General features: G+C 40.7%; 2 protein-coding genes across 3 annotated transcripts in view; both read left to right on the top strand.

Annotated features, from left to right (window-relative positions):
- Positions 1-7,961, top strand: part of ctnnd1 (catenin (cadherin-associated protein), delta 1) — a 32,900-nt gene extending 24,939 nt beyond the window's left edge. Inside the window, 7 exon segments of the mRNA XM_034237117.1 lie at positions 4-154; positions 243-438; positions 1,388-1,581; positions 3,044-3,091; positions 3,203-3,285; positions 4,253-4,307; positions 6,043-7,961. Of these exon segments, the coding sequence (XP_034093008.1) occupies positions 4-154; positions 243-438; positions 1,388-1,581; positions 3,044-3,091; positions 3,203-3,285; positions 4,253-4,307; positions 6,043-6,101 (786 nt within the window). The 3' untranslated portion in view covers positions 6,102-7,961.
- Positions 7,962-8,036: 75 nt separating this feature from the next.
- The window catches only part of LOC117560259, a 29,435-nt gene continuing 12,041 nt past the window's right edge, over positions 8,037-25,430 (top strand). The window contains exons 1-6 of one of the 2 annotated variants that reach the window (XM_034237116.1): positions 8,037-8,139; positions 8,249-8,269; positions 9,967-10,082; positions 11,434-12,386; positions 13,239-13,337; positions 18,475-18,952. In XM_034237116.1, the coding sequence (XP_034093007.1) occupies positions 8,132-8,139; positions 8,249-8,269; positions 9,967-10,082; positions 11,434-12,386; positions 13,239-13,337; positions 18,475-18,952 (1,675 nt within the window). In that variant the 5' untranslated portion in view covers positions 8,037-8,131. Of the gene's footprint in view, positions 8,140-8,248; positions 8,270-9,615; positions 10,083-11,433; positions 12,387-13,238; positions 13,338-18,474; positions 18,953-25,430 lie in introns of those variants that run through there. The other variant, XM_034237114.1, reaches the window with a different exon arrangement.

A 25,430-nucleotide genomic window follows, 5' to 3' on the forward strand; every position in this document is an offset into this window, starting at 1 on the left:
CAGTATGGGCGCTACATCCGCGCCTTGCTGCGGCACGAGAAGGGGCTACCCATGATGACGGAGCTGCTCGCCCACGGCAACGACCGCGTGGTCCGTGCCATGTCCGGAGCCCTGCGCAACATGGCCATCGACGCTCGCAACAGAGATCTCCTAGGTGAGACTAGGAGGGAAGGAGCTAAAAGCGTCAGTATTTGAGTATATTATCAACATTTTTAACGCTCTTCTCATGCTGCTGTTGTCAGGGAAACACGCGGTGCCTCACCTGGTGGCCAACCTGCCCGGCGGCGGGCAGAGTCAGCCGGTGCGAGCGCTGTCGGAGGAGACGGTGGTGTCGGTGTTGAGCACGCTCCAGGAGGTGCTGGGCTCCAGCCTGGAGTCTGCCAAGACCCTCAGATCCTCGCAGGGGATCGAGAGACTCGTGCTCATCAACAAGGACGGGTAAGGGTTCATGTTTGAGATCATTCTCTGCCGGGTCACATTCACAACCAGGGTAATTGCCAAGTGGGTTTACACATGGACATTTGATTTAGTGTTTAATGGTGCATAGATAAACACAGTAAGAGGAATTAGGCTCTAAAAAAGGAGAAAATGTAGGACTATTTTGAAAGCTATTATTTGAAATACATTTACAAACAAATAAGTGCAACAATAATGTGAGAAATTACTATTAAAGAATATAATAATGTGCATTATATCTGAATTTAGGTGTGGAAGAGCTGTGCAATTTTTAAAAGAGGTGTTTTACAGGTTTTTCGCCAGATAAACCTGCACTTTTTGAAATGCTTGCATCCATTATGAGTTTAAAAAAAGAAAAGTAATTATTGTTCATAAAAATACTATAATCATAAGAGAAGAAAGGATGGTCTTAGCCTATTTGCTAACTTCTATCTGCAGTCCCTCCCTGGGCAGATACACAACTAACAATGAAACTAACAGTGAAAACATTAAACAGTTTTACACTTAAAATTGTAAAACTGATCAAATACAAATAAATACAGTACATATACAATGTTACAGTTCATTGCAACTAATACCACCATTTGCAGTCAAGGCATGACTGTTTGCTCAATAGCCATTTTGTAGCACCATGGGAACAAGAAAGAAAGTCTGTGCTTGTTTAAAGGTCAGCTAGAAGCATATTCCAATGCTTGATTGTTGTAAATGAGAAGGCAGATTGTGCGAAGTCATTCAGTCAGGGTGCTTTAAGGATTTGTTATCAAACACTTTTTATGAAAAACCTCACTTGGTTTCAGCACAGTCTCACTTGAGACCAGCAGGTTATGCAATACTGAAGATTTAAGAGAATCATAGCGTGCAACAATGTTTTAGGTGCTTCTATAGTTAGATTGTTATTGTGAGAATATGTCTCACTCCCTTCCCTCTCCAGGAATCGCTCTGAGCGGGAGGTGCGTGGAGCCGGCCTGGTGCTGCAGACCGTGTGGGGCTACAAGGAGCTGCGGCGCACTTTGGAGAAGGACGGCTGGAAGAAGACGGACTTCATGGTCAACCTCAACCCCCCCAGCAACAACACCAGGGCCAACGGAGGATACGAGGACAGCACCCTGCCGCTCATAGACAAAGGTCAGGAGCCAGAGTGGAAGCAAGTGTTTGATGTCTATTCAGTAAAAGGATTGTTTGTTGAGAAGAATTTGCCTGGCCTCCTTACATTGTTTCTCTAAGCCACTTCAGACACCTTTTAAAATAGACCTTTCCAACTGGTAATCTTTCAAGCTTTTAGCTTGATCCTAATTGTGATGACTTGTCTGGCTTGTGAAGCTGGCTTGATGTTGTCCTTCTGGAGTCAAAATATAACAATTAACAGAGGAAATAGGCCTTTCAGAGGTAAAACAAATCAAAAACCAAAGAAGAAACTCAAACAAGATGATTCAATTGTCTTTTTTTCTATTAAATATATTTTAATCTCAAAGAATTCAACGGTTAAGAACTTTCTCGAGCTTTCACGCTGCTGTAGAGCTCACCTTTCAGACCTGGCGGCCCATGTATTGGGGCTCAGTTACTGTGCGGAGAACCCAGGTTTGAATCCGGCCTGCAACCGTTTACACATTGCATCCACTCGGTCTCCCCTTTCAACACTGTCACTTTCCAATAAAGGCTAATCCGGCCTAAATAAGAGAACACTGTTGTTGGCATCTTCCACACAGTTTGACCATATTTGTCTCTTTTAATAGGCTTCCTCTTCACTTTGTCCCAAAACAAAACTTGCTCTAACAGCATTATTAGTTCATAGTATATTTCATTGTTAATTTAACGTCAAAAACACAAAGATGACTTATTGTATACTGGTAAAAGTTAAACCGTTGGGGGTTAGATGTAGATCTTTAGATGTAGCTTTTTATTTGACTTATGAATGACTTTGCACACAGGTCAGATTCTGGTTGATTAAAGACTGATTTAATGAAGATATGGAGTTTCCCCCTTTTGATGTAGGGCATTGAATAGCTCTAATTCTAGTGTTTCTTTTGGGGAAACACTAGAATTAATCTCCACAGTAATGCTTCACATTTTACAAATGTAACTGATGTTTTAAAAATAATCTGCACTCCATTTCCACGTGCTACAGATAATAAGTTATTCATATAATATGACAATAGGCTGTTTGCAGACTTTTAGGGAATGAAATGGGAGTTGTAATGGACTCGTTTGTCTCAACCTGCTTATCATAGGACACATTAAAGGGTTTACCACTGTGGGGATTTTAAGATAATCCTTAACAGGGTTATCTGTCATTACGTTTATGGAAAAGAAAAATCCCCTTCAAATGTTCAAAACATCTTTTAAGCTATTTGGCCCTGATTTGTAAAGTTACTAAAATCCACCCATCACACAGTGTAAATGATATATTTGCAAAAACTCGCTGGCTCATGTCTGACACTTGAAACTCTTCCAAAACACTCACACACCTACACACTGATCTATCTTTGGCAGGAGATGGTCCGGCTGCTAACACTGGCTCTCTAACAGCTATAACATTTCTCATTACATGTCCATGCTCAGTGTTTTTGTCTCTTTTTTGTACACACAGGGGGCAAAGGGGACCGGGAAATGATTCCACTGAACGACATGGGACCAGGCAAGTGGGACAATTAAAAAAACACACGCACACAGCTTTATAATAGGCTAACTTGTCAATGTTAGTGAGATTACAAACACCTGTGGTTTAACATATGATTTTCTCCCTCAGATGCCTACTCCACACTGGACCAGAGAGGCAGAAGGAACACTCTGGATAACACACTCGAACCTGCTGACAGAAATGCAGTACAGGTAAAAACCCGGACACACACACACACACACACACACACACACACACACACACACACACACACACACACACACACACACACACACACACACACACACACACACACAACACACACACACACACACACACACACACACACACACACACACACACACATTCTTCTCACTCTTCCCACACATGTTACCCTGCATGACTGCACTTTAAAGGGATAGTTTGGATGTTTTGAAGTAGAGTTATGTGAGGTAGTATCCATACGCAGTGTATATATAAGTATGGAGCAGCAGCAGCATAAATAATATCCTGACTATGGACAAATACCTGATGCAACCCTACTTCAAACATCCAAACTATCCCTTTAATGAGAATAACTCCCTCAGTCCTAACATAAACTGATGCATACTCTCTGCATCCCCTTACTTACCTTATCAGTTTCTAGAAAACACTTATAGTGCAGGCCAGATCCCGATTTACTAAACATCTTTTGATAATTAGCTTGCCTCTGCTTCACCCATGGGACTCGGTTCCCTCAGGAGACATCAGCATTCTGGGCACCTAGCTGAAACATTTGGAAATATGAAAGTTAATCATGTGCAACACACACACAACTTTTTAAGGTTTCAGGACAACACACGGACCAATATCCTCACCTCCTGCTAAGAATGTTGAACGGACGTGCTCTCACACACACCCACAGACAGCATGTCTATGCATGTCTTGTTAAAGCACTGCGTTTTGATCCGTGTGTTTCACACACATTTCTCACCGATGTTCTTTTTTCTCCCCCTGAAACATGACCCTAACCATAAACTAACCTTTTTCTAACCCTTCTTTCTTTTCTCGTCTGATGACCTTATTTCCCTTTTACTCATTTTCCCTCTATAACCCTCTCTGTTCACCACCTCCTATATGTCACCTTTCTCTATCACACACTCCTGCTCTTTCTTGTGTATCTCTCCTTCTCTCTCTCAGGGAGGGATGTATGGGGAGAGGCAGGCCTCTTTGCCTCTAATGGATTCTTACGATGGTTAGGCTTCACCCACTGTCACACTGCATGTCAGCGCATGGTATGTGTGTCCCACCAGCTGCTCCTCTCACGGCATGGCCTAAAATCTCAGTGGACTAAGAGCTGTGGCTATTTGTGTTTGACAGTGACCAGTGTTGTCAATGAGCTTCCATTGTACTGTTTTTGCTCCCCCTGCTGGTGAAAAGTGTATATTTATTTCTCCTGAGATGTGATGTTATTTATTTCTGTGCACAGTTTGTGTCATTTTTTCGTCTACCATGTGGTGACTTTGTTGCCAGCAGCCACTTTTGTGCAATGTGTTTTTTTAAAGCCTCGTCTGTGAATTCTTTGATTTTTATTTTATTTCTTTCCCGTCTCACATTATGTCTAAATTCCAAACCGACCCATACACAAGCCATCTCAGTGATGGAGTAAACTCCGTCTGTAGTCTCATTTTTTAATGTGGAGGGTGCAAATACAGCGGCATGCTTTGGGACTCACTTCGTAACCATGGTTTGAAATCAGTACAAAAAAAAGTGGCGTAAAACTCAAAGAATCTTAAGTGCCGTTTCTTTATAGTCTAGTTTGTAAAATGTGATGATTATGAGCTTCTTGGTTTTTGTTCCTGTAAATATAGAAAAAAGCTATCAGGCAAATGCACACGTCAACCATTTTCTAGACCACACCCAGGTATATATGGTCCCAAGTAAACTCTGAAGTTGTTACATAAAACTAGCTTAGTTCGCATAGTTTATTTGTAAATGTTTGCACAAAACTATTTGTACTCATTCGTTCCATAATACTTTGCAGATTAGCTGTTAGGGTAAATTACTACCTGTAGGAGAGTTCGATAACCCCCGCTCCCCACAAGTTAGTTTGGAACGGCACTTAATGTGGGGGACACTCTTTGCGAGGGTGTAAGGGTTGGTTATGACCCAACTGCCCAATTCCAAACCAACCCCTACACCCTTTCATTCCATGTTGGTGTGGAGAGTCCACCACATTAAGTGATGGTCCAAACCAACACGTGGGAGTGGGTTATCAAGCCCTCCAACAGCGAGTCTGCATCGGCCCTGACTATCCACCTGCACTTTCTGATCACATGCAAACAGTGTTTGTGTATGTCAAGAAACATGCTGTCGACAAACAGTTCCATATCAAACATTTATGAGTAAACTGCGCAAAATAAAATACATGTAATATTGTCATACAGATGATAACTTGAGGGTTACTATAGAAGGTTATTATACCTGTGTCTAGTCTAGAATATGGTAGACTTGTTAGATACTTTATTGATCCCACTTTGGGAAATCATTTTGTTACACAAGCAGCAGTGTGTTCAGACATTAATATACAAATGCTTAAAAAGTGGAATAGAGAATTTGATTGTAACATTTTCTATGAACTGTTGCAAAAACCAAGCAGCTGATAAACATCTGATTTGAAAACAAAAAGAGGTTTACAGAAAAGTAATTGCCACAAGTTTTTGGGAGTTTTATTATATTATAATTTCAAAAATGTTGGGTCTGAGAGGTGCCTATTTGAAAGCGTTATTGTGAAAATGACATTTTTCTGGCGGAGAGAGTGTTGTTTGACCCAAAACTTGCTGCTGTATCTATGCCCTCTAACTGAAAGAAGGGAGCCTCCTTCAGCTCTGAGTGTGACTACAGACGGATTGGGACCCCATAGGGGTAGGTTTAGAATTGACCCTACCTGTCACATGTGATCACCTCTGACCCTTCTTCTCCTCCTGCAGAAAAACTGATAGTGTGCATCACGAGACGACAGCCTCCTCCCACCTACTGCCCTTGCTGAACTGACAAATGGGGGACCACAACACTACGGATGGGACTCAAAACTCCATCCTTTACACTCAACTCTCCTGTCCCCTCTTCACTCTTTTTGCAGCTCCTCTTCTTTCTCTTTTGGTTACATTCCTTTATCGCAGCTTGGAAAACTTAACAAAATCACACGGAGACAAACGGACGTGGATCTACGCTCCCTGTGGAAAACCGGACGAGACACTTTGACCACTTTTGTGCGCCGCGAGACCCTTAACTCCAAAACCACTCGATCAGACACCACGGCAACAACACTACATCTCCAAGCTACACTACGACACTACAACTCGCCTGTACAACATTAATTCTCTCTTCAACCAAAGGCAGAGACTGTGGTCAGAACAGGACCCTTTTTGGTGAACTTTTACACAACACTTCAAGGACATGTCTTTTTCTCTCTCTATGATTGTTCAATACTACAAACAAATGTTTTTCCTACCATTGATAACCAATGTTTAATGATCTAATCAGATATGTGTGAAATCTTCTGCTTCTGTTTTTGGTTGTGGTTGTTCCTCTTCTTGCTCCGCTCTGTACTACAGTTAATGTTCATGTGCCAAATGACACTGCTACCGCTGCCAATTCTAAATGCAACAAACCGGCATCTGCTTTGTTTTGTTTGCAGCTTGTGACGGTCAACATGATGCATGGGGGCTGCTTCGTATTTCTGTATAGGTTTGTGATCTGTAGATGTAAAAGGGTGGAGGTGCCAGTATAAATACAAAAATATAATTATTCTCCATCTCGTCGGTGTATTCTACATTTCTGTTAAGTGTAAGCATCTTAACTTTGTGATTCTTGGGAGATATTACAGGATTCCTGGGCAGCATTTCCGTCTGTAAATCTTATGAATGTGTTCAAACAAACAGCATCTCTGTATGTGGGCTAACTGGAGTGCCTCGCTTATCAGGATAGTTCTGATGAGTGTGCCTAACATGAAATAGGGGAGGGGGGGAGGTAACCAAACAAGGTGTCTTTTTCTCAGCAGTTGGGGAATACTGTACATTAAACTTGCCTGTTTTCTATTCTGCAAAAAATAATGGGACAGGATCTTGTTTGTGTGATGTAATTGGAAATGTCTTTTTATAAGGTATAAAACTCTCTAATGTACTGCTTCAAAGTCTACCTGGCTTTAACACTACACAACAGTACATGGGAGAAGACACAGTGCTGTCTGCTTTTACCTACATTTCTTACATATTACAGTTATGTAGAAAAATGCTTAGTGCCGACTGAGATGTAGATAGAGTGGATGATTAAAAGAAGCGGGGGGGGTAATGTATGTTTTCTTTTTTTTCTACCTTTCCTCATGCCAATTGAATCATGACAGGATGCCTCATTTTTCTCAAATGTAACACGTTGTCTTCAAGAGTGGACTGAAAAGGGGAGAGTAAGGGTTGGAAAGTTGCAGTGTATTGAGGCATAGACCAGAATTTGCTATTAGAAAAAAGCAGAGAAAAAATAAAAGCACATTTAAACTATATATACAAGAGAATATTTGTTAATTTGAATGGTTTTATGTATTTCCTTTTTTTAAATATTGATTTGGGTTTAATTTTTTCGGGTGCTCTTGGTGAATGCATATGCAATCAGTTTTTATGTTTTAATTAAAAAAACATTCAGCTTCATGTCTTAATTAAATGCAAAACGAGTTAGCTAAACAAAAATCCACCAATGCAGCCATCAGATAGCCTACTGGAACATTCTTGGAACATCTGATTCTGGACTACCACTTAATCTCTTTGCCTTGGCTCTTAAAAGTTGCACATTCTCATTTATGAATGAATTATGTAACTAGCAATACTGTTTTTAATAAAAAAGAAATGATTTCTCAGAGCTTTTGTTTTTATTGTCACCTGTTTATCAGCCTGTGCTTTTATAAAGAAGAATGACATTAATTTGTTAATTTATGATAGTTTTCCTAAGTGTCATTTCACAGAGCGGCTAGTAGGTGGCGCTTTGAGATTAAGACGCAACACTTTTACAGTCTGCGCAACACAACAGATGCGACGGTAGGAACCGTGTTAGTTTATGCATGTAAAGCTTCTTCTCCTTTGGAAAACACTTGTCATTTTTGCAAATACACTTAAGTAACCCAAAATACCTCTACTCGTGCAACAGACGGTGTGTAGAATGCTACAGGTGAGTGTACTTTCCTGCTAATGCTATCCGACGTTAGCTGCATAGCGCTTCGCTAACAATTTGACCACACTGAGTTGCACTGCTGTCAGTTTAAATAGGTTAAATAAACATGTTGTAACGGACTGCATTATTAAGCTAGTGAGTGTGAATACGGTGGACATTGCATGTTTATTATTTATTTCTGGTTTATTTTTCTGCTAACTTGCTAGCTAAGTTCTAGCCCCAATGTGCTGAATGTTGACTATGGGTGGTAGAATAAATGGGAGCGGGAAAATACAATATTACAAACAAATGAAATGTTTAACCATCACATTCACCAAGGTTGACATTGCTCGAGCGCAGTTCTCCACGTGCTGCGTATGCTATGGTAATTATTAGGGCCGGGACTTTAACGCGTTAATTAAGATGAATTAATTACACAAAAATTAACGCGTTAAAAAAATTAACGCATTTTAATCGCACTTATTTTTGCACCGCGGAACGTTTCTCACTGGATGAGTTTCAGGCGTACCGATTATACTGGAGCACCAACTAACGTTCATGACTTCAGACAACAACAAACCACAGTGAACAACAGTGGGATATGTTGTTTTAAAAAACGGACGGATGGAAGCGTCGATAAGAGCACGGTTGTGTGCAAATTATGCAAAAAGGAATTCGCATATCACCGCAGCACATCAAGCCTCAAGTATCACCTCAATGCAAAACATATAGCAGCTAGCGTGGAAGCTAGCGTGGACGTTAGCTTCTTTTATCGCGTTCACACCAAAAAGAGCCGGTACTAAAATTAGTTCATGAGAACCTTTTACCCCCTTTTCAGTCCCTGCTATAGAGCAGAGAGCTGCTAGAGAGCAGGGACTTTCGTACGGCTCTCTTGTGAGAAAAGAGCTATATGTCTGAATCGCTGGGCGGATTGCAAACCACGCCCCGTAAAACTCCCAAAAAGTTTTGTGAATTTTATTATCCTCGCATTAGCATTATTAGCATTAGCCCAGCGCAGAAACGCAGAGAGACTAACTTATGGCAACACAAAATAAAACATGGGAGCGGTGGAGATGAGGAGGTGTCGGCGTTCTGGCGATTTACTCTGAAGGCTGCTGGGACTCCCTAATCCACCCCCAGGTTCAAAGAGTTCTCATGAACTAAGTTCTCATGAACCTTTGTGGGAAAAGTACTGCGGTGTGAATGCGCCTAATGGTATACTAAAATCCATGTGAAAAAAATTGCTTCTCACTGTTCTCAGATCAAATATTTATATGTGATTAAAAATGCGATTAATTTCGATTAATTAATTACAAAGCCTCTAATTAATTAGATTACTTTTTTTAATCGAGTCCCGGCCCTAGTAATTATTCAAAGCTAAAGAGTGACATTTGTATATTTTCGGAAACTCAAACCTTGCTTGCATTTAGAGAAAAACTAGCTTTAAAATGTAGTAGATACATCGTATCGAGTGTATATGCATGTATCGAGGGGCTTTAACAATTGACAATTAAATAAACGAATCGAGAATAAAAACCCATTCTAAAATGGAAATGAAGGTGACGTTTAATTTGGGCAGTAGCCTACCAGTGGTCAGGTAGATGTATACGTACATGGTAGCAACAGTAGAAGGTGTAAATGTGTTTGTTTCATAATAATTCAAGCCATACTGCTTTATCTGTCCTCCCCTTGTCTTTTGTCCCTCCTCCTCCCAGTACCCATGTGGACATGCAGCGGTACAGGTGGCCAGATTATGAGATGAAGCTTCTGGAGGAGCTGCAGAAACAACAACACAATGCCCGATTCTGTGATACCTTGCTTCAAACTGAGGGTGAGGATGAGCTGTGTGGCAACCTTTAATGTTAACGTTTTAAAGCAGGGGTGGGGAACCTCCGAGGCCATTTGATGCGGCCCTCGAGGTAATTTATAAACACACGCAAAAAATTAAAGAAATCTAGACCGCAAAATAATTAAACAAGAGAGTGCCTGTTTTTCCTGGCCGAGGGCAGGGTCCTTGAACAAAACACAAGCCTAACGTGTCATCACGTGGTATCTCGTCTGACAGGGGTGCAGTTCTGCCGGAGAGCACCAGAACGCCGCTCCAGCATTTCCAAAAATTGCAGTACCGATAAGGAGCCGTACACATGCCGCAGCTTTTGCGTGGCTGTGTCTTTAGTTGAAAGCCCAGTGGCGATCTGTTCATCTGTCATGCTGATCATACAGTCAATAACTTGACTGTTATTAGCATCTGGTTAGCTAGCTATGCTAACGAATATAAGAAGCTTTTTCTACAACCAGTGAGGTAAAGGCACATCTTTATATGATCATTATAGTTATAAAAAAACAAGAGAATAAAGGAAAAACTGGTATAAAATACTATATGACAGTAAAAAAAAGTTGTTAAATAAACAAGAATACAGTTTAAAAGGGGAGTGATTTGTAAAATATCCATAAAGAAAAAGAAAATCTGCTTACAGTTCGGTGTTGAGAGATGTATCCATAGATCTCCTAATGTTGCTCTCACACCAGATTGATGCTTTTAACTTCAACATTTAAAAATATATATTCCCGGGGGAGCATGACCCCTAGAGGAGGTTAGGTTCCCCCCCCCCCCCCACACTTACATCATGTTCACATGGATAGGAAACTAAATACATTTGCACACATCTTGTGTCCACATCTTTCTGTTTTGGTGGTCATGCCACAACCGTGCACATGGTTTATGTTTATTAAGGATCCCCATTAGCTTTTGCTCTTGACAAAAGCTACTCTTCCTGGGGTCCATACAATACAACATTAATACAACAATAATACAACACCATTCAAGACATAATTCCTGACATCATTAACAACATCACCAATATCATCAACAATTTCCAACATCATCAACAATCTCATCCACTTTCAATATCAATCTCAGTCTCAGCCAAGGATGGTACATGGTAAGAGTCATGGTAAAATGTCTGGATTGAGAGGTTGCTTTTTCTTTGCAAAGCATGAAAGAAAGGCCGAATGAATGGGCTGTGATTTTAGTATTTTTAAGCAGAGGTCAATAATTTGTACGGCCCTCGGAGGATGTTGTAAAAATTGAAATGGCTCTTGAGAGGAAAAAGGTTCCCCACCTCTGTTTTAAAGAGTAGTTAAACATTAACCCATATTTCTTCTTCTTACTACTTGTAAAGGTATCTCAGTCCCAACCCACAGTTGCATCCTTGCAGCGCTGAGTCCTTACCTGTCTGAGAAGCTGTCAGCCTCCATGTCTCCTCCAAGGGGCCAGAAGCGGCAGCTCCGGCTCCAGGCCCTGAAGGGCCAGACGCTGCTGAAGCTGGTTAGCCTTCTGTACTCAGGGGAGCTGGAGGTTAAAGGAGGTGTAGAGCAGGAAGACGTGCTGTCTGTAGCCCGAACGTTTGGGATCACAGACCTTGTTCAAGGACTGGAACATTTGGAGGAAAAACAGAGGAATGAAAGCAGAACAATGCAGGATGCACAAGTTCAGAATGAGATGGCTGAGAGGAGAGACCAAGAATCTCCATCCAGAATGGGAAAATGTGTATCCATAGGCACGCAAACTACTGAAAATATAGTGGGAGGTTATTTTACGCAGTCAACCCAAACTGAACATCCAACCCCAGGGCCTTTATCCTCTGGAGTTCAAAGTATGGATTTCTCACTCCAATCTCAAAACATCACACTTGATAAACATTTTCATTCCACTTTCTGCCCACATATTCCCACCATGCACAATCAAACACAGAGCAATGGAGAGTCTACGTTAGACTGCCCCTCTGACAGTGAAGAAAATCCCACGCCAGCTTTGTCCAGCAACGTTGTGACCTTTCCTATTTCACTTAATGTTGACTCAATCTCAACACCTCAGGAAGTGGCCGCCCACCAGCAGTCATCTAAATGTGAGAACACCCTACAGGTGCTGGCTAAGGAAGGGACTAAGAAAGATGGAAAAACAAATGGCAAAAGAGCTGACGATAAAGATAATGCGGAGCAGCCGAGTCACAGAGATGAGATGATAAGACGGGGAAAGTCTACACTGAAGAGACTTGCACATGTAGCGAGTAAGAGTATGTCTAAGATGAAGCAGGTGCACCACATGATGGAGACCACACAGATTGCTATTAAGGTAAGGAGTAGTTCATTATTTCAAGTAGAAAACAACCTGGAATCTCGCATAGTGAGGTATGTGCATAAACTCTAACGCTTAATTATGTTAAGCTTGTGAAGCATGTCGAATACACATTTCCACTGACTTTTATACATAGTCAAATATTTAAGGCCAAATTATCCCTGGGATATGGAGGCTCCCTTTGGGCTGAACAAAACCAAAACAACGTGCAAATATATTGACTAAAATTGCAATTGCGACATGATTCACAATTTCCGAGGAATTGATCATTTATTTTCAGTATCATTGAAAAATATATTAAAAAAGTGTGCCATTTGTATCTGTACTAAACAATGATATTTGTTATTAAATCTGTAGAATACCATTTGTATGCCAGACCTCTATGCAGCAACACAATACTTAATTTAGAAACATGTTTACACTTATTTTGCCTTGAAAACCTATTGTGCCTCCTGCCATTTGACTATTACACTAGCCCATATCATTTTTCAGCACAAATGGCAGACATTTTAACTTTTCCTGCTGTTTCCGGTTATTACTCATTTAAAAATGAATATCTATGGAATTATTTCATAAACAAAAATTACATTTAAAGATATCAACATTAACTGCTGTAGCTAATTACGTTTTCATCCATCAAATATGTCAGGCTATCAAACTCACTCAACCACTGCAGCCTTACATTTTGAGTCACAACTGCACTAGAGTAGAAAAGAAAGGAACATAATTTAATTTCATGACAGAATAATGGCGTCTAAGCTATGATGTGTTTAAAATGCTTTCAGACTGTCATAACATATCTCTTTTTTTATCCTTGATTTGAATCTTTTCCCTGTATTGTCTTCCCAGGTGAAGCTGAAGAAGAATACGGAGACAGGAGAGGTGTGGGAAGTTGTGAGCAGGAGAGAAACAGAGGAGACGCTGACACTTCCTTTCACCCTGACACAGGTAGATAAGTGTGACCATGTTTTCATACACAGACAGTTGTCATCCAATTCACTTGGATTCTATTTGATGTTTGTTACAATTATACCTCATTCACACCAACGCAACTCCGGTTCAAGCTCCGTGCTAGAGCTTTTCAGGTTCAGAACCAGTTCTTCGGTTTAGCTCTGGCTCTTTTCACACCGCCCAGAGTCCGACTAGTAATGCGTTGTTGCGTCATCGTTTGCGTCATGACGTAACCGTTTGCGTGCCTGCTTCATAAAGCCAAACTGCGCGGATGAAATCAGTTGCATTCATTTCTTATGGCTCTATCTGCATCTTTTCCGGAGTCATTTCTGTGGTTTAGTTATATTCTTATAAAAAAGTGTACTCGTGTCAATAAAGGTTTTTTTAAAACACAACTGCTTCCGAGGTCGGTCTTATTTCTTAAGGTGGACTGAACCATGAGTGTGGAGTAACGTTGTATCTTTCATTTAAATGAACTGTAACCTTCACCCAGGTATGTAACAGCTGTTCTCAAAAGAACACGTGAAGTAAAGTTTAATATTTATAGTTTTATAGATTTATAATGAGTTATAATGAGAGGTGATCAACGTGAATGCTCAGGTTCCACCTTAACACGCAGACACATTGCTTCACCATGAGCAGGAACTTTATATATACAGTCTATGGCAGAAACACCGAAACTCTGAAACTCTGGTTAAGTTTCTCCATCGTTGTGTACAAACTGGATAAAACGCGGGCTTTTTGTTGTTGTTCAGGAGTTGATCTGTCTCTGCCCCTGCCCCCGCCTCGACGTAAGCGTGACGTATGTGGTGCTTTTGCTCTGGCCGGACAATTTTTTGGTGCTTGAAACGAACCGAATTCCGGAGCTAAGAGGCTGCTCCGCTGCGGTGTGAAGAGGAAAACCCGGTGCTTTTCAAGCTCCAGCTCCGAACCGGCCCTGAAACACCGTTGGTGTGAATGAGGTATTAGATCCCTCACTAGAAACAATGCATGGAATACTAAAGGTGTTTAAAGGGACAGCAGCTCAGCATCACGTATTGTGTAATGAGGGGGCAGACACAGCTTCAGCTGTGTGAAATAGAGGATTATATTCAGTCTAGGGCTGCTCAATTCATCGTATTTTAATCGCAATTACGGCTTGCAACGATTACGAAAACAACGTAATCGAAAGATAACGATTTATTTTTATTGGTTTTTCAGTTGAGTTATACTTAATGTTCAGGGTAATCAACTGTTAAAAACATACTGTTCAACATTTTTTTCTCCAATAAATTGATGTTTTCAAAGTAAATGGATAATCGTTTTTAATAATCGTGATATCAATTATTGACCCAAATAATCGAGATCATGATTTTTGCCATAATCGAGCAGCCCTAGTTTCTAGCAAAACATTTTTAAGAGATGACATGAGCAGCCCTACCAGCATTTGCCATGGTGGCCAAAACATTTTTATTTGGTCTTAAATTGTAGTTCAACATTTATTTCCTGTTACTTCTGAACCATGATGGTTGGCCAGCCTTTAATGTTTAACTGAGTGGAATATGTTGAATATGTTTTACCAAAATGTTGGCAATATGGTAAGGAGTTGTCAGGTTGTGACAGTGCACTGCAACATGTTTGTTGATCTTGTTTATTGGTATTTATTATTTTGATATTATTTATTTAAATGTAGATACAGTGTATGACATTAAGGATTTTGGGAGATGGCCCTGTGGGCCGTCTAAGCTAATTTACAGATGGCCCTGAGCCCAATAGAGATTGCCCTGAAAAATGCGCGCGGACGAAATGACGCACGAAGGGTTCGGGGGGCCTCCCCCTAGAACATTTAGATTTTTGCAGGTCTTAGATGCTGTCTGGTGCATTCTCTAGACTGAATTATAAGATGAACCACCACAATATTATATTGTTCAATTTTATTCTTCATTTCACTTGTTTGTTTGTGTTTGCTCGCTTGCAGTGGCGGCCGGCCCATAGGGGCGCTAGGGGCGCCGCCCCACCTCTTCCCACATACAAAAACAAATATTAAATAAAAAATATATATTTAAAAAAAATATATATTTAATATTTTTATTTTTAATGAACAAGGTAAATATCATACAATTGGTATCAGTAAAATGTATAATCTACAATAAAATCTCGTTTAAAATTGTGTTACGATGTCTAAAGTTACTGATAAGTCACATGCCACTGCGTCAGGCCGTTGTGTCCTTGGGCAAGACACTTCACCCGAATTTGCTCCTGTGGGTATTGTCCACAGTAGATGACCATTACATGTATGATCTGTATGTGTAATGTGTATTTGTAAAGCGCTTTGAGAGTCTTTGATAAAGCGCTATAATAAATATAAGGATTATTATTATTATTATGTTTCCTGCCTGGCCTTGCCCGTGGCATTAGTTTATCATTGCCGTTCAAGGAGCCCCCGAGCCAAACAGCAGCAACCAGCACGTTGCAAAAGTCTCAATAGTAAACTGTGCCGCCGAAACATAATTTCCGCCAATCAGTCAAATATTTTGGTCACGAGGGCGCTCACGTTGGCGCCCACGTTGCTTACGTGTGTTGACGTGAGTTGTTTTTTAGACTCGTGAGTGACCAAGGTGTTGGATGAGTTGGATGAGAATGGCTTCGTGTGCAGGTGGAGTCGCCGGACCTCGGTCCCCGCCCAATTCCGTTCAAGAGCTAATCTCCAATCCTTTCGAAAGGAGAAGTTTGGGAGATAAACTGTTGCTTAAAGACCTTGGACCGGACCAACCCGATTTGTATATATCGCAGCAAGCTCGTGAAAAAGACAAAACGTATCAACGAGGCTTCTCACGTAGCTGGTACACCAGAAAGGCATGGCTAGCTGGATGCAAACAGGTAAATGCTGTCTTTTGTTTCCCATGCTTGCTCTGCAAACAGCCGGGGACAGATACGATCTGTTCAGAAACTAGACAAAAGTTAAACAAGTACAAACCACAGACTGTCTGTGTCATGGAGAATACAGTCGCTGGTTTATTTATGTCTGTATAGGCCGTTGTTGTGAGTGTGGACGGTCGGAGTATATATAACGTTAGCTTAGCCAAACTCCATTCAGAAAACAAGCATTCTAAAAGGTTTTTCGCCTGCCGTCTGTCTGCAGACTTGTCAAAGCATTAATTCATGGTTTTTACTAACCGGTATCAGTATGTTGTTACGTCGGCATCATTTAGAAACGTGTATTACAATTGAATCACGGTAAAATATGTTCATTTTGTTGTAGTTGTAGCTCCCGAGCACGTCTTGTTTGAATGATGCGAGTAAACACAGCTGGCAGCCGCGGTGAAACTCGAGCCACTAGAGCGATGCGATCGGAGCGTTTCCGGTCTGAACGCAGCATTAAAGCGAGCTCCGCGCTGCACTGGAAACGCGCCATTATATCACCATAAGTCCTAATTTAAGGGGTAATTTCTCCCCAAAACATTTTTTTTACTCACTATATCAACAGCCCCACCAAAAATATTTTCCACCAGCCGCCACTGCTCGCTTGCATGCCCTGCATAGCTATAAGAAATACTTAAGTTGTTGGTCAAGACACTTTCTATCTGATGAAGGCAAATGCCTTCCCAGATGTAAAAAAGTAGAAAACATTACATTCAGTTGTAACTGCCAAAACAAACATTATTTACACTATTATGGCCCCTGTTAAAAATGTTTGTAATGTTATCTACTGTAAGTTGGTCGAACGAATGCCTCCTCATCCGGAAGCTGACCGAGCAGACCCGAGCAGCAGTCGAGAGGAGCCGAGCGCATCCGCGAAGCACACAAAATGGGACGTCAGAGTTCCCGTTAGCCGGCAAATCTAAATCTCTTCGGTCAAAATGTCCCGTCAAAATAATTTCCCTTTAGCGCAATACCGCTTCAGTTGCGCCACTTATGTGACAGACAAAAGAGTATGTGACAGACAAGAATAGTCAATTCTAATGTCTAACACTTAATGTGGAGAAAGAGATGTCCTGTATGGGTTGATTGTGCGTTGATCTGTTGGTAATGCCTCGGGGTTCCGGTGGGCATGTAAACAAATGCATAATGCTGCGCTATACTTTGTGGCCTCACCCGGTTGCATAGCGACACTTATTGTTTAGGTGTCTCTTAATAAGCAGGTAGTCATACCATTAGCTAGAACTAGCTGGATCTGATCGATATGGACATAAACGCGAGTGAAGTCTAATCTGATGGGAGAGAGAGATCAGCTGCTGCTGACGAGTCGACACACAGCTCTGCATGATCACATGCAGCGGTGAGCGGACAAAACACACACTTCAGGTTAGAATATCACACGTAGCTATTTTAATTACCTCTCAAACTACCTACACTAGTTATAGATATGTTTAGTTTTACTGTCGGGTCACTCATTACTGGATCCGCGAGCTGCATGATACTGGCATAATAGATTGCCCGATCGGGCAACCAGCAGGTGAGGCTTCATTGCCCGAGCTAAATACTAGATGGCCCCGGGCCATCGGGCAGTCCTTAATGTCGAGCCGAGATATGAATGTATAATTTATTTTATTTTATTTTGTATTGGTTTTTCAGTTGATTACCCTGAACGTATAATTCAACAGTTAAAAAGTTCAAACTATTTGTTTTAAAGTACAATAAATGGATGTTTTCAAAGTCAATGAATAATCGCATTTAATAATCGCAATTACAATTATTGACCCAAATAATCGAGATTATGATTTTTGCCATAATCGATCAGCCCTAATTCAGTCGGTGTGTAAGTTATGTAGGAAAAAAAATAGTCTGTTCCACGGCGTACCAATTGCTGGAACTACGGCTACAGCAACGTAACTTGAAATGAAAGCGGCACTGATCAAGGTTTTCTGTAGCTGTCCGAGTCTGTTCACATTTTCTTTTCTATTAACCAGTCTTTTAACGTGTCTTCTCATACCGTGTTACCTTAAGTCTTTACTTCCTGTCTGTCTTGTTCTGCTGATATCTCTGACGTCCAGCACTCTTTTTACCTCGCTCCTTCTCTTGTGCTGCAGATTGATACGAATGCACATAGTTCCTTGATCCTCCTTAGCAGCCGTGTAATAAGGAACAGATATGATTTGAATCTTATCAACTTGACTTTTTTTAAAGATATGTGATCTTAATTTTTTTTCTAAAGGATGGTTCCAACAACAAAAGGCCACAGCAAAACCTTACAGACGGTGAGCCTCCTCCCTTCTCTCACCAGCCCGAGACCCCGATTCTTCAACCTATTGCTGCTACCCCTGAACCACATCCTCCCCCCAACCCCACCTCTGACTCCCAGCTTCTCTCCACTGAATGCTTTGCCCCAATCCAAAACAAAAATGTCCTCGAGTCAGCTTCCCCCCCCAAGCTTCCTGGCCCAACTGAAGAGTGTGATGAGCAGATTGGCAAGCTGCTGGAGGACATCATGATGGACCTGAACATCCTGCGAGACGTGGAGAGAGACTCCAAGGAGTCCAATTATCATCAACCAACCCAAAATGAACCAACCGCCATTTGCCATACCCAAGCTTCCGAAAATGAGCAGCCTACGAGTCTGATGCATTGTGCTGCCGGGTGCGTGTGTTACCAGGATTTTGGGACACAAATTGGTCACTCATCATCAGCTACAGGTATTTAGATAAAATGTTTTTCCTACAATTTATTATTTCCTCCACCCAACGTAATATTTGCAAGGTGTTCTTTAACAATAGAGTGGTGCCAACCCGGATGTTGGCATCACAAGTGATCCCTCCACAAGCAATAGGATTTCCCCATTGGGGTTTTTCTTTTATTGCAAAAAATAAGCTTTGTGTCCTGCAAATGTCTATCACATGTACACGTTTTTTGCAGCAGGATAATCTCAACATATTAAAAAGTTTACATTAGGCTTTCAGTGTGCGAAAAAGTACACGTCCCACCGTCCGGGACGTTTTATTTACAATATCGGACAAGTAGATCTTTCAATTGACTTGTCCGGCGGACAAGTAATGTTTTTCGCCCCGATTTATTGACAAATTATTGATACATTCAGTTTACAAAAGGCAGAACTCATTCGCAAATTGTACGTCCGCCATTGTTCATTTAGAAATGTTAGTTTCGGTTCTGCTTGTCGATTCCTAAGGAAATGCATCTCGCCGCTTTCTGTACAGTTAGGCGGGGCGGGGCAGGAAGTGTAGCACAGTGGCAGGGTTGTGAAGCAAAACTCGGTTCCGAGTAGGAACAAATAACAATTGTCCGGTACCGGGATTAATAAGAGTTGTGAGGACAGGAGGCGAGGCCGAGCCCCGCGGACTGCAGCTCTCTCTCTCTATGCTCCGTATCAGCTGATCGCTGCATGGTGCAGCTCAGCGTCTCTCTCTCTTTCTACACACAGCGGATCCGCTGCCTGATTAACAGCCTCATCTTTGTCAAACTTTCATATGTTCTTTCTCTAACACAGGGGTGCCCACACTTTTTGGGCTGGTGAGCTACTTTTGAAATGACCAGCTCACCGAGGTCTACCAACCAAAAATAAAATCCCAAATTGCAAGGGTTGCTGAATAACACGTTTTATTTATACATGGGATAATAGGGCTGCAACAAACGACTAATTTGATAATCGATTAATCTATCGATTAATGAATCGACTATTCAGACTATTACTGTATGCCTTGCACAATTTCTCAAACCCTCTTGTTTAGCCATCAACTTTTAGATTTAGCTTGAGGTTGTTTTAGGCATGTGGAAACTAACAATGAAGACAATACAGATGAATACTTGATTCAAAAATACATATATTATTAAATTAACAAATTGTGAACAAAACTAACATTGCTTTTTATTTAAATTAAATAAATAATATTTCACATCAAAAGAAACAACAATGTTTTAACAAATCGTATTAAATAATCTGATGACAGAACTGTGAACAGAATAGCTGAAACTTTAACAAAATAAAGAGTAACTCAGTTTCCTATAATCATTAACCCATGTTTGAATCATTGAGTTAACTGCGTGTGTTGCTGCTAGCATACATAACACCTGACGTGGAAACGTTACTCGTGGATGGGGCTGCAGAGCTGCTAGAAAGACAGTCGAACCCGGTGCATTCCTCCATCTGGATGTGGTGCACTTTTGCTAAATGTTTGACACATTGCTCGTGTTACCGCCCTCACATGCTGAACTCTCTTGGCAACGAGCATTGTCCACCTCAAGACGGGTAACATTTAACCACACCTTGGAGCGCTTCTCTCCGCCATCTCCTCCGTGTGTTGCTGCTTGTAGCAGCCGCGTGTGTGTAAACTGCCCCGCCCCCTCGCGCACAGACGGGGGAGAGAGATCTCGTCTCGATTGGAAAGATCGAAAATACACCGACATTTGTTTGTCTTTTTGCATATTAGAGACGAGTTGGCGACACTAAGATTGCGAGATAATATTTGTGTAGCAATAATACATGACCTTTTCTCTTTCTCAAGTCGCTGTCATATGCCTTGTGAACACTCCGATAATGCCTCTCCACGTTACCTTTCTTTGGCAGAGCGACGCTTGCTTTACAAATAAGGCAAATAACCTTTGAATGTGACATCACAAACAAATATTCTTCCTCCCATTCTGGGTGGAAGTGGTATGTCTTTAGCTTCTTGCTCGGTCCCGCACTCATTTTGTTGTTTGTCTCTTGTTTGTCTCTTTAACTTAATTTGAGTTTTCCCGGCACTTGACTGATTTTGTATCGCTTTGCATTCTGGGTTAACAGACTGGAAAGCGATAGGTCGCTTTTTCTGTCAATCAAGTAAACTCCTGAATTAAGTGGCAGGGAGGAGGGATCAAAACCTGTTTTGTCTATTTTAACGGAACAGGATTTTTTTTTTTTATGAATGACTCGCGATCTACCAGCATTGCCCCCGCGGTCGACCGGTCGCCCGCGGTCGACGTACTGGGCACCTCTGCTCTAACACGTAATGAAGGTTATTAAGCGTTTTAGCTCCTGTGTTGTTAATATTGACGCCATTTCCTTTATGAAGTGAAGCAGCCTCCCTGTCTGTGTCCTCGCGCTGTCCTCACATCCCCGGACCCCCAGACTCGGAGCAGCGCAGGGATGTCAGTATTGTTTATGAAGCAGGGTATAGAAAGTACATTATTGAAATGAAAATACTATTTATTTACTTTTACAAACAGTGAGCAGCTGGGCAGCTGCAGCATGTGTATTGCAGGACATGTGTAAGCGTGCAAGCGTCTTTGAGTTGTAGAAAAGCGCTAGGCCTATAGGCTATAAATATAATGTATTATTATTATTATTAGGCCTATGTGTTGGACATGTGTGGTTGGACTCTGTCTCACAGGCAGGTTGCAGTGTAACATCAGAGGAGACTGGGCCAATTGTACATTCTCAAACTGCACCACTTAGAACTAACTAAACAATGCAGAGATTATTTTTATATAATTGTATTCAATAACCGTAAGAAATTAAACAGTATGAAGTGATTTGTAAATAGGAATACAGATTTGACTTAATGTTTTCATAAATATATTTTTATCCCAGTTTGTCATGGGACTTATTTTTACCCTCTCAAAGAACCGGAACCGAAAATAATCGGAATCCAAAAGCAGAACCGGAATCGTTAAAATCCAAACGATACCCAACCCTATGTGTGATGCAGTAAAATCTTACTGCTCACTTACGTTAGCGGTGTCGTAAAAACCGTGGGAAAATGTCAAATACGATGGCGAAGAAGAAGATTCCAGTGGCCCCAATTTTTGTCCATTCTGGACAAGTGAAAAATGTATTCGGACAAATTGCCAAACTCACTTGTCCATGGACAAGTACTCTCTAAAAACTTTTTCTCACACTGGCTTTAACCTCAGCCTGTTTTTCAGGTCTCAGGCTCGAAAATGACATTCCCAGAACAAATAACCATATCTTCCCTTCTAAAAAGGTTAAATTAATAATCTTTTTTCTCAAAGTAATGATAAACCTGTGAGTTTGATGTAGAAAAGTCAGAATCAATATAGATGTTTTTTATTTTAAAGAAAATTCAGATTGAACATAGTAAAAAACTGTAAATTATAGTGTCCGTCCAAAAATTATTGTTTACTTATAGTGAAAACTACCCTTGGATGATGGTAAGGTAGACTAAAAGCTTTAGGAATCCAAAGTACAACATATAATAAGTACCCTGTATCAAGATTGATGCAAAACAAGTGACATGTGACCTTTTTAGAGAGGTTTAGCAAAAGAAAACTCCACCTATGAGGTGATTTGGGTGGAAATGGGGGTTTTACCGTTTCTCTGGAACTAGTGTTAATTTCGTTGACTAAAACTATGACGAAATATGTTCGTCAACGACCTTTTTTTCCATGACGAAAACGAGACGATGACGAGACGGCACCCGACGGCAGTAAACAATAACTGTAACGAAATCATCATGCAATATCGTTGACGAAAAGGGACGAGACGAAAATGTAGTAAACTAAATAAAAACTATGCCAAAATCTCTCTTTACTTTCGTTGACGAAAAATGAGGAGACGAAATATTATCAAAGATAACGTTACATCTCTGATAGTCAGTTTTTCTCCCAGCAGTTCCATTTCCGGTGCTGCGGCAGGGCAGCAGCTGTGTGTGTCTGCGGTGCGCGCGGCGGTAGATTTGAATTACACCGGGCAGCGGCACAATATGAACTATCAGGAAGACTCGGGTCTAACTCATGGTCTAACTAACCTTATTTAACAGAAAATGAAATGGCAACAGGGCTTGGGAGCAGTGGTCGCACTCACGTTAACCGAATACCCCCCCGTCAGCGCAAATGATTGATAAATTGTGCACTCGACGGATAATAATGGATTATGACGGAAATGTTACAATCCTGTCCGTCAAAATGACTGACAACGAAAGGGTCTAAAGCCACCACTGCTTGGGAGAAAGAAACGATGTGATATTTGGGCCCATTTTCGCTACAATGAGGCGGAGAAAAAAAGCGAATGCATTGTTTTATCAGAAGGGAAGCAATGTGGCCATAACACAGGTAAAAACACCACAAACCTGAGCAGATACTCTCTGCAAAGCTTCTTAATCATTCAACCTGTGTTTTTCATCAAATAAGGACAAGATATAATCTTATTTATTTATATACTAAAATGACAAATTATTGGTTTTGGCTAGACTAGTTTGACTGAAATGTTCTATATAATCTGATGACTAAAAAAGACTCAACAGTTTTCATTGACAAAAAGTAGACTAAAATAATTAGTTTTCTTTGACTAAAATAAGACTAAAATGCTCAGACTTTTAGTCGACTAAATCTTGACTAAAATGTTTACTGTTTTAGTCGACTAAAATAAGACTAAAATGCTCAGACTTTTAGTCGACTAAAACTTGACTAAATAAAAACAGGATGAAGGTGACTAAATATGACTAAAACTAAAAAGGAAATTTAACACAGGACTAAGACTAAAACTAAATAAAAAAATAGCTGACGAAATTAACACTATCTGGAACCCATTGGTCGATTTTGGTGATTGACATCTCTTTCTGACCGTTAGAGCCAATATAATCAAAGGGGAATCTCCCCGCTCACACACATGCTAAAACAAAAAGGTGGGGGCTTCGGGCACGCAGTTTGGCATCAGAGTGAAAATATTTCTAGCTCTGACATCTAGAAACGGAAAAGCAGGTTTATTGTTTATGGATTATCAGAAATCATTTCAAAGGGACTCCGACACATTGGATTAACCTATGGATTAACTTCAGCAGCGTTTTTATCGTTTTAATGCCATTGAAGACCACTTTTGACCAGACACAGACACAGGTGAGCCATGTTAGCGTTTTTAGCTACCTAGCGCCACATGTTTTGATGTCTGTTCTTGTTATTATCTCCGCGAGTTCGTATCATTGAATGATAATGTCTGCACCCATCCATTCTGTGTCACCTCACGATGTGAAACGATGGGTTGGATGTGCAGCAAAGATAAATAATAAGGTTTTGTGAGTGTATTTCGATGCACAGTCATCTGTTAGCATTTTTTGCTCGTTGCTAATTCAGAGGCTCAGCGTTAGCATTGTGGGTTTTTTTTGTTGAAAAAAAATTAAAATGATCAGTTAGATGAGTTTCTTCCCGTTACATGGATATAAAACATTCATAGTTTATTAAATGAACATGCCCTCAGACAATGTTTCCTGCAAGATGTTGCGGGAGGGCCCCGGTACCGGAGTCTGTCGGACTTAACAGGAGGAAATATGTCACAGTCCCATGGCTTCACATTACCACCGCTAAGCTAATGACAGCTAATGTACAAGTGACATGTAGTCACTTGTTAGCAACTGCTGTTTTTACGACGCATAGAAGCTTTGGACTTTCACCAGGGGGGTATTTCCTGACATATTTGATCTTGTGGAACAAAACATTATAATCTGTTCAGCTTGTGTTAACCACATATTATAATAACCATAAACACATTAAAAAAAAACGTTGAATTCAATACAATGGAACCAAATTAGTAAAATGCTAACTAATTTCCGGGTTTTATAACTCATCTCTGCACCAATCTATTGTCTCAATGATACATTTTAGGGTTAAACAGACGGCAGTGTTACCCATACATTGATTTATTTGTGGCGGCCGCCACAATTAAATATGGTCCGCCACAAATGGATCTCATAAAAAAAATAAAATTATTATTATTTTTTTGTTTTGTTTTGTTTTGTTTTTTTGGTGGTGGTCTAATGCAGTGGTTCCCAAACTTTTTGTGCCCAAGGCACACCAAAGGACAAGTAAAAATCTCAAGGCACACCTGTGCAAAATAGCCCTTATAACCAGTGTTGTGCTAGTTACTGAAAACCAGTAACTAGTTACCATTACTAGTTACTTCATTTCAAAAGTAACTCAGTTACTTTACTAGTTACGTACACCAAAAAGTAATGCGTTACTGTAAAAAGTAACGTTTTAGTTACTTAGAAAAATGGCTCCCATTAATGCCCTTATAGCCTTCCTTTCAGTACTGTTATTGCATTGGAGAATAATACAATCTGTTGATCAACTTGACATGCATTATATGCAATCTGGATTGCATCGATATTAGCTGGCTTTCCATTTTTGTATATTCTTTCTCCAGGTAGTTGGAAAAAGTTTTCCGTC

Source organism: Gymnodraco acuticeps, unplaced genomic scaffold (genome assembly GCF_902827175.1).
Source record: "Gymnodraco acuticeps unplaced genomic scaffold, fGymAcu1.1, whole genome shotgun sequence".
In the NCBI taxonomy this organism is placed as follows: Eukaryota; Metazoa; Chordata; class Actinopteri; order Perciformes; family Bathydraconidae; genus Gymnodraco; species Gymnodraco acuticeps.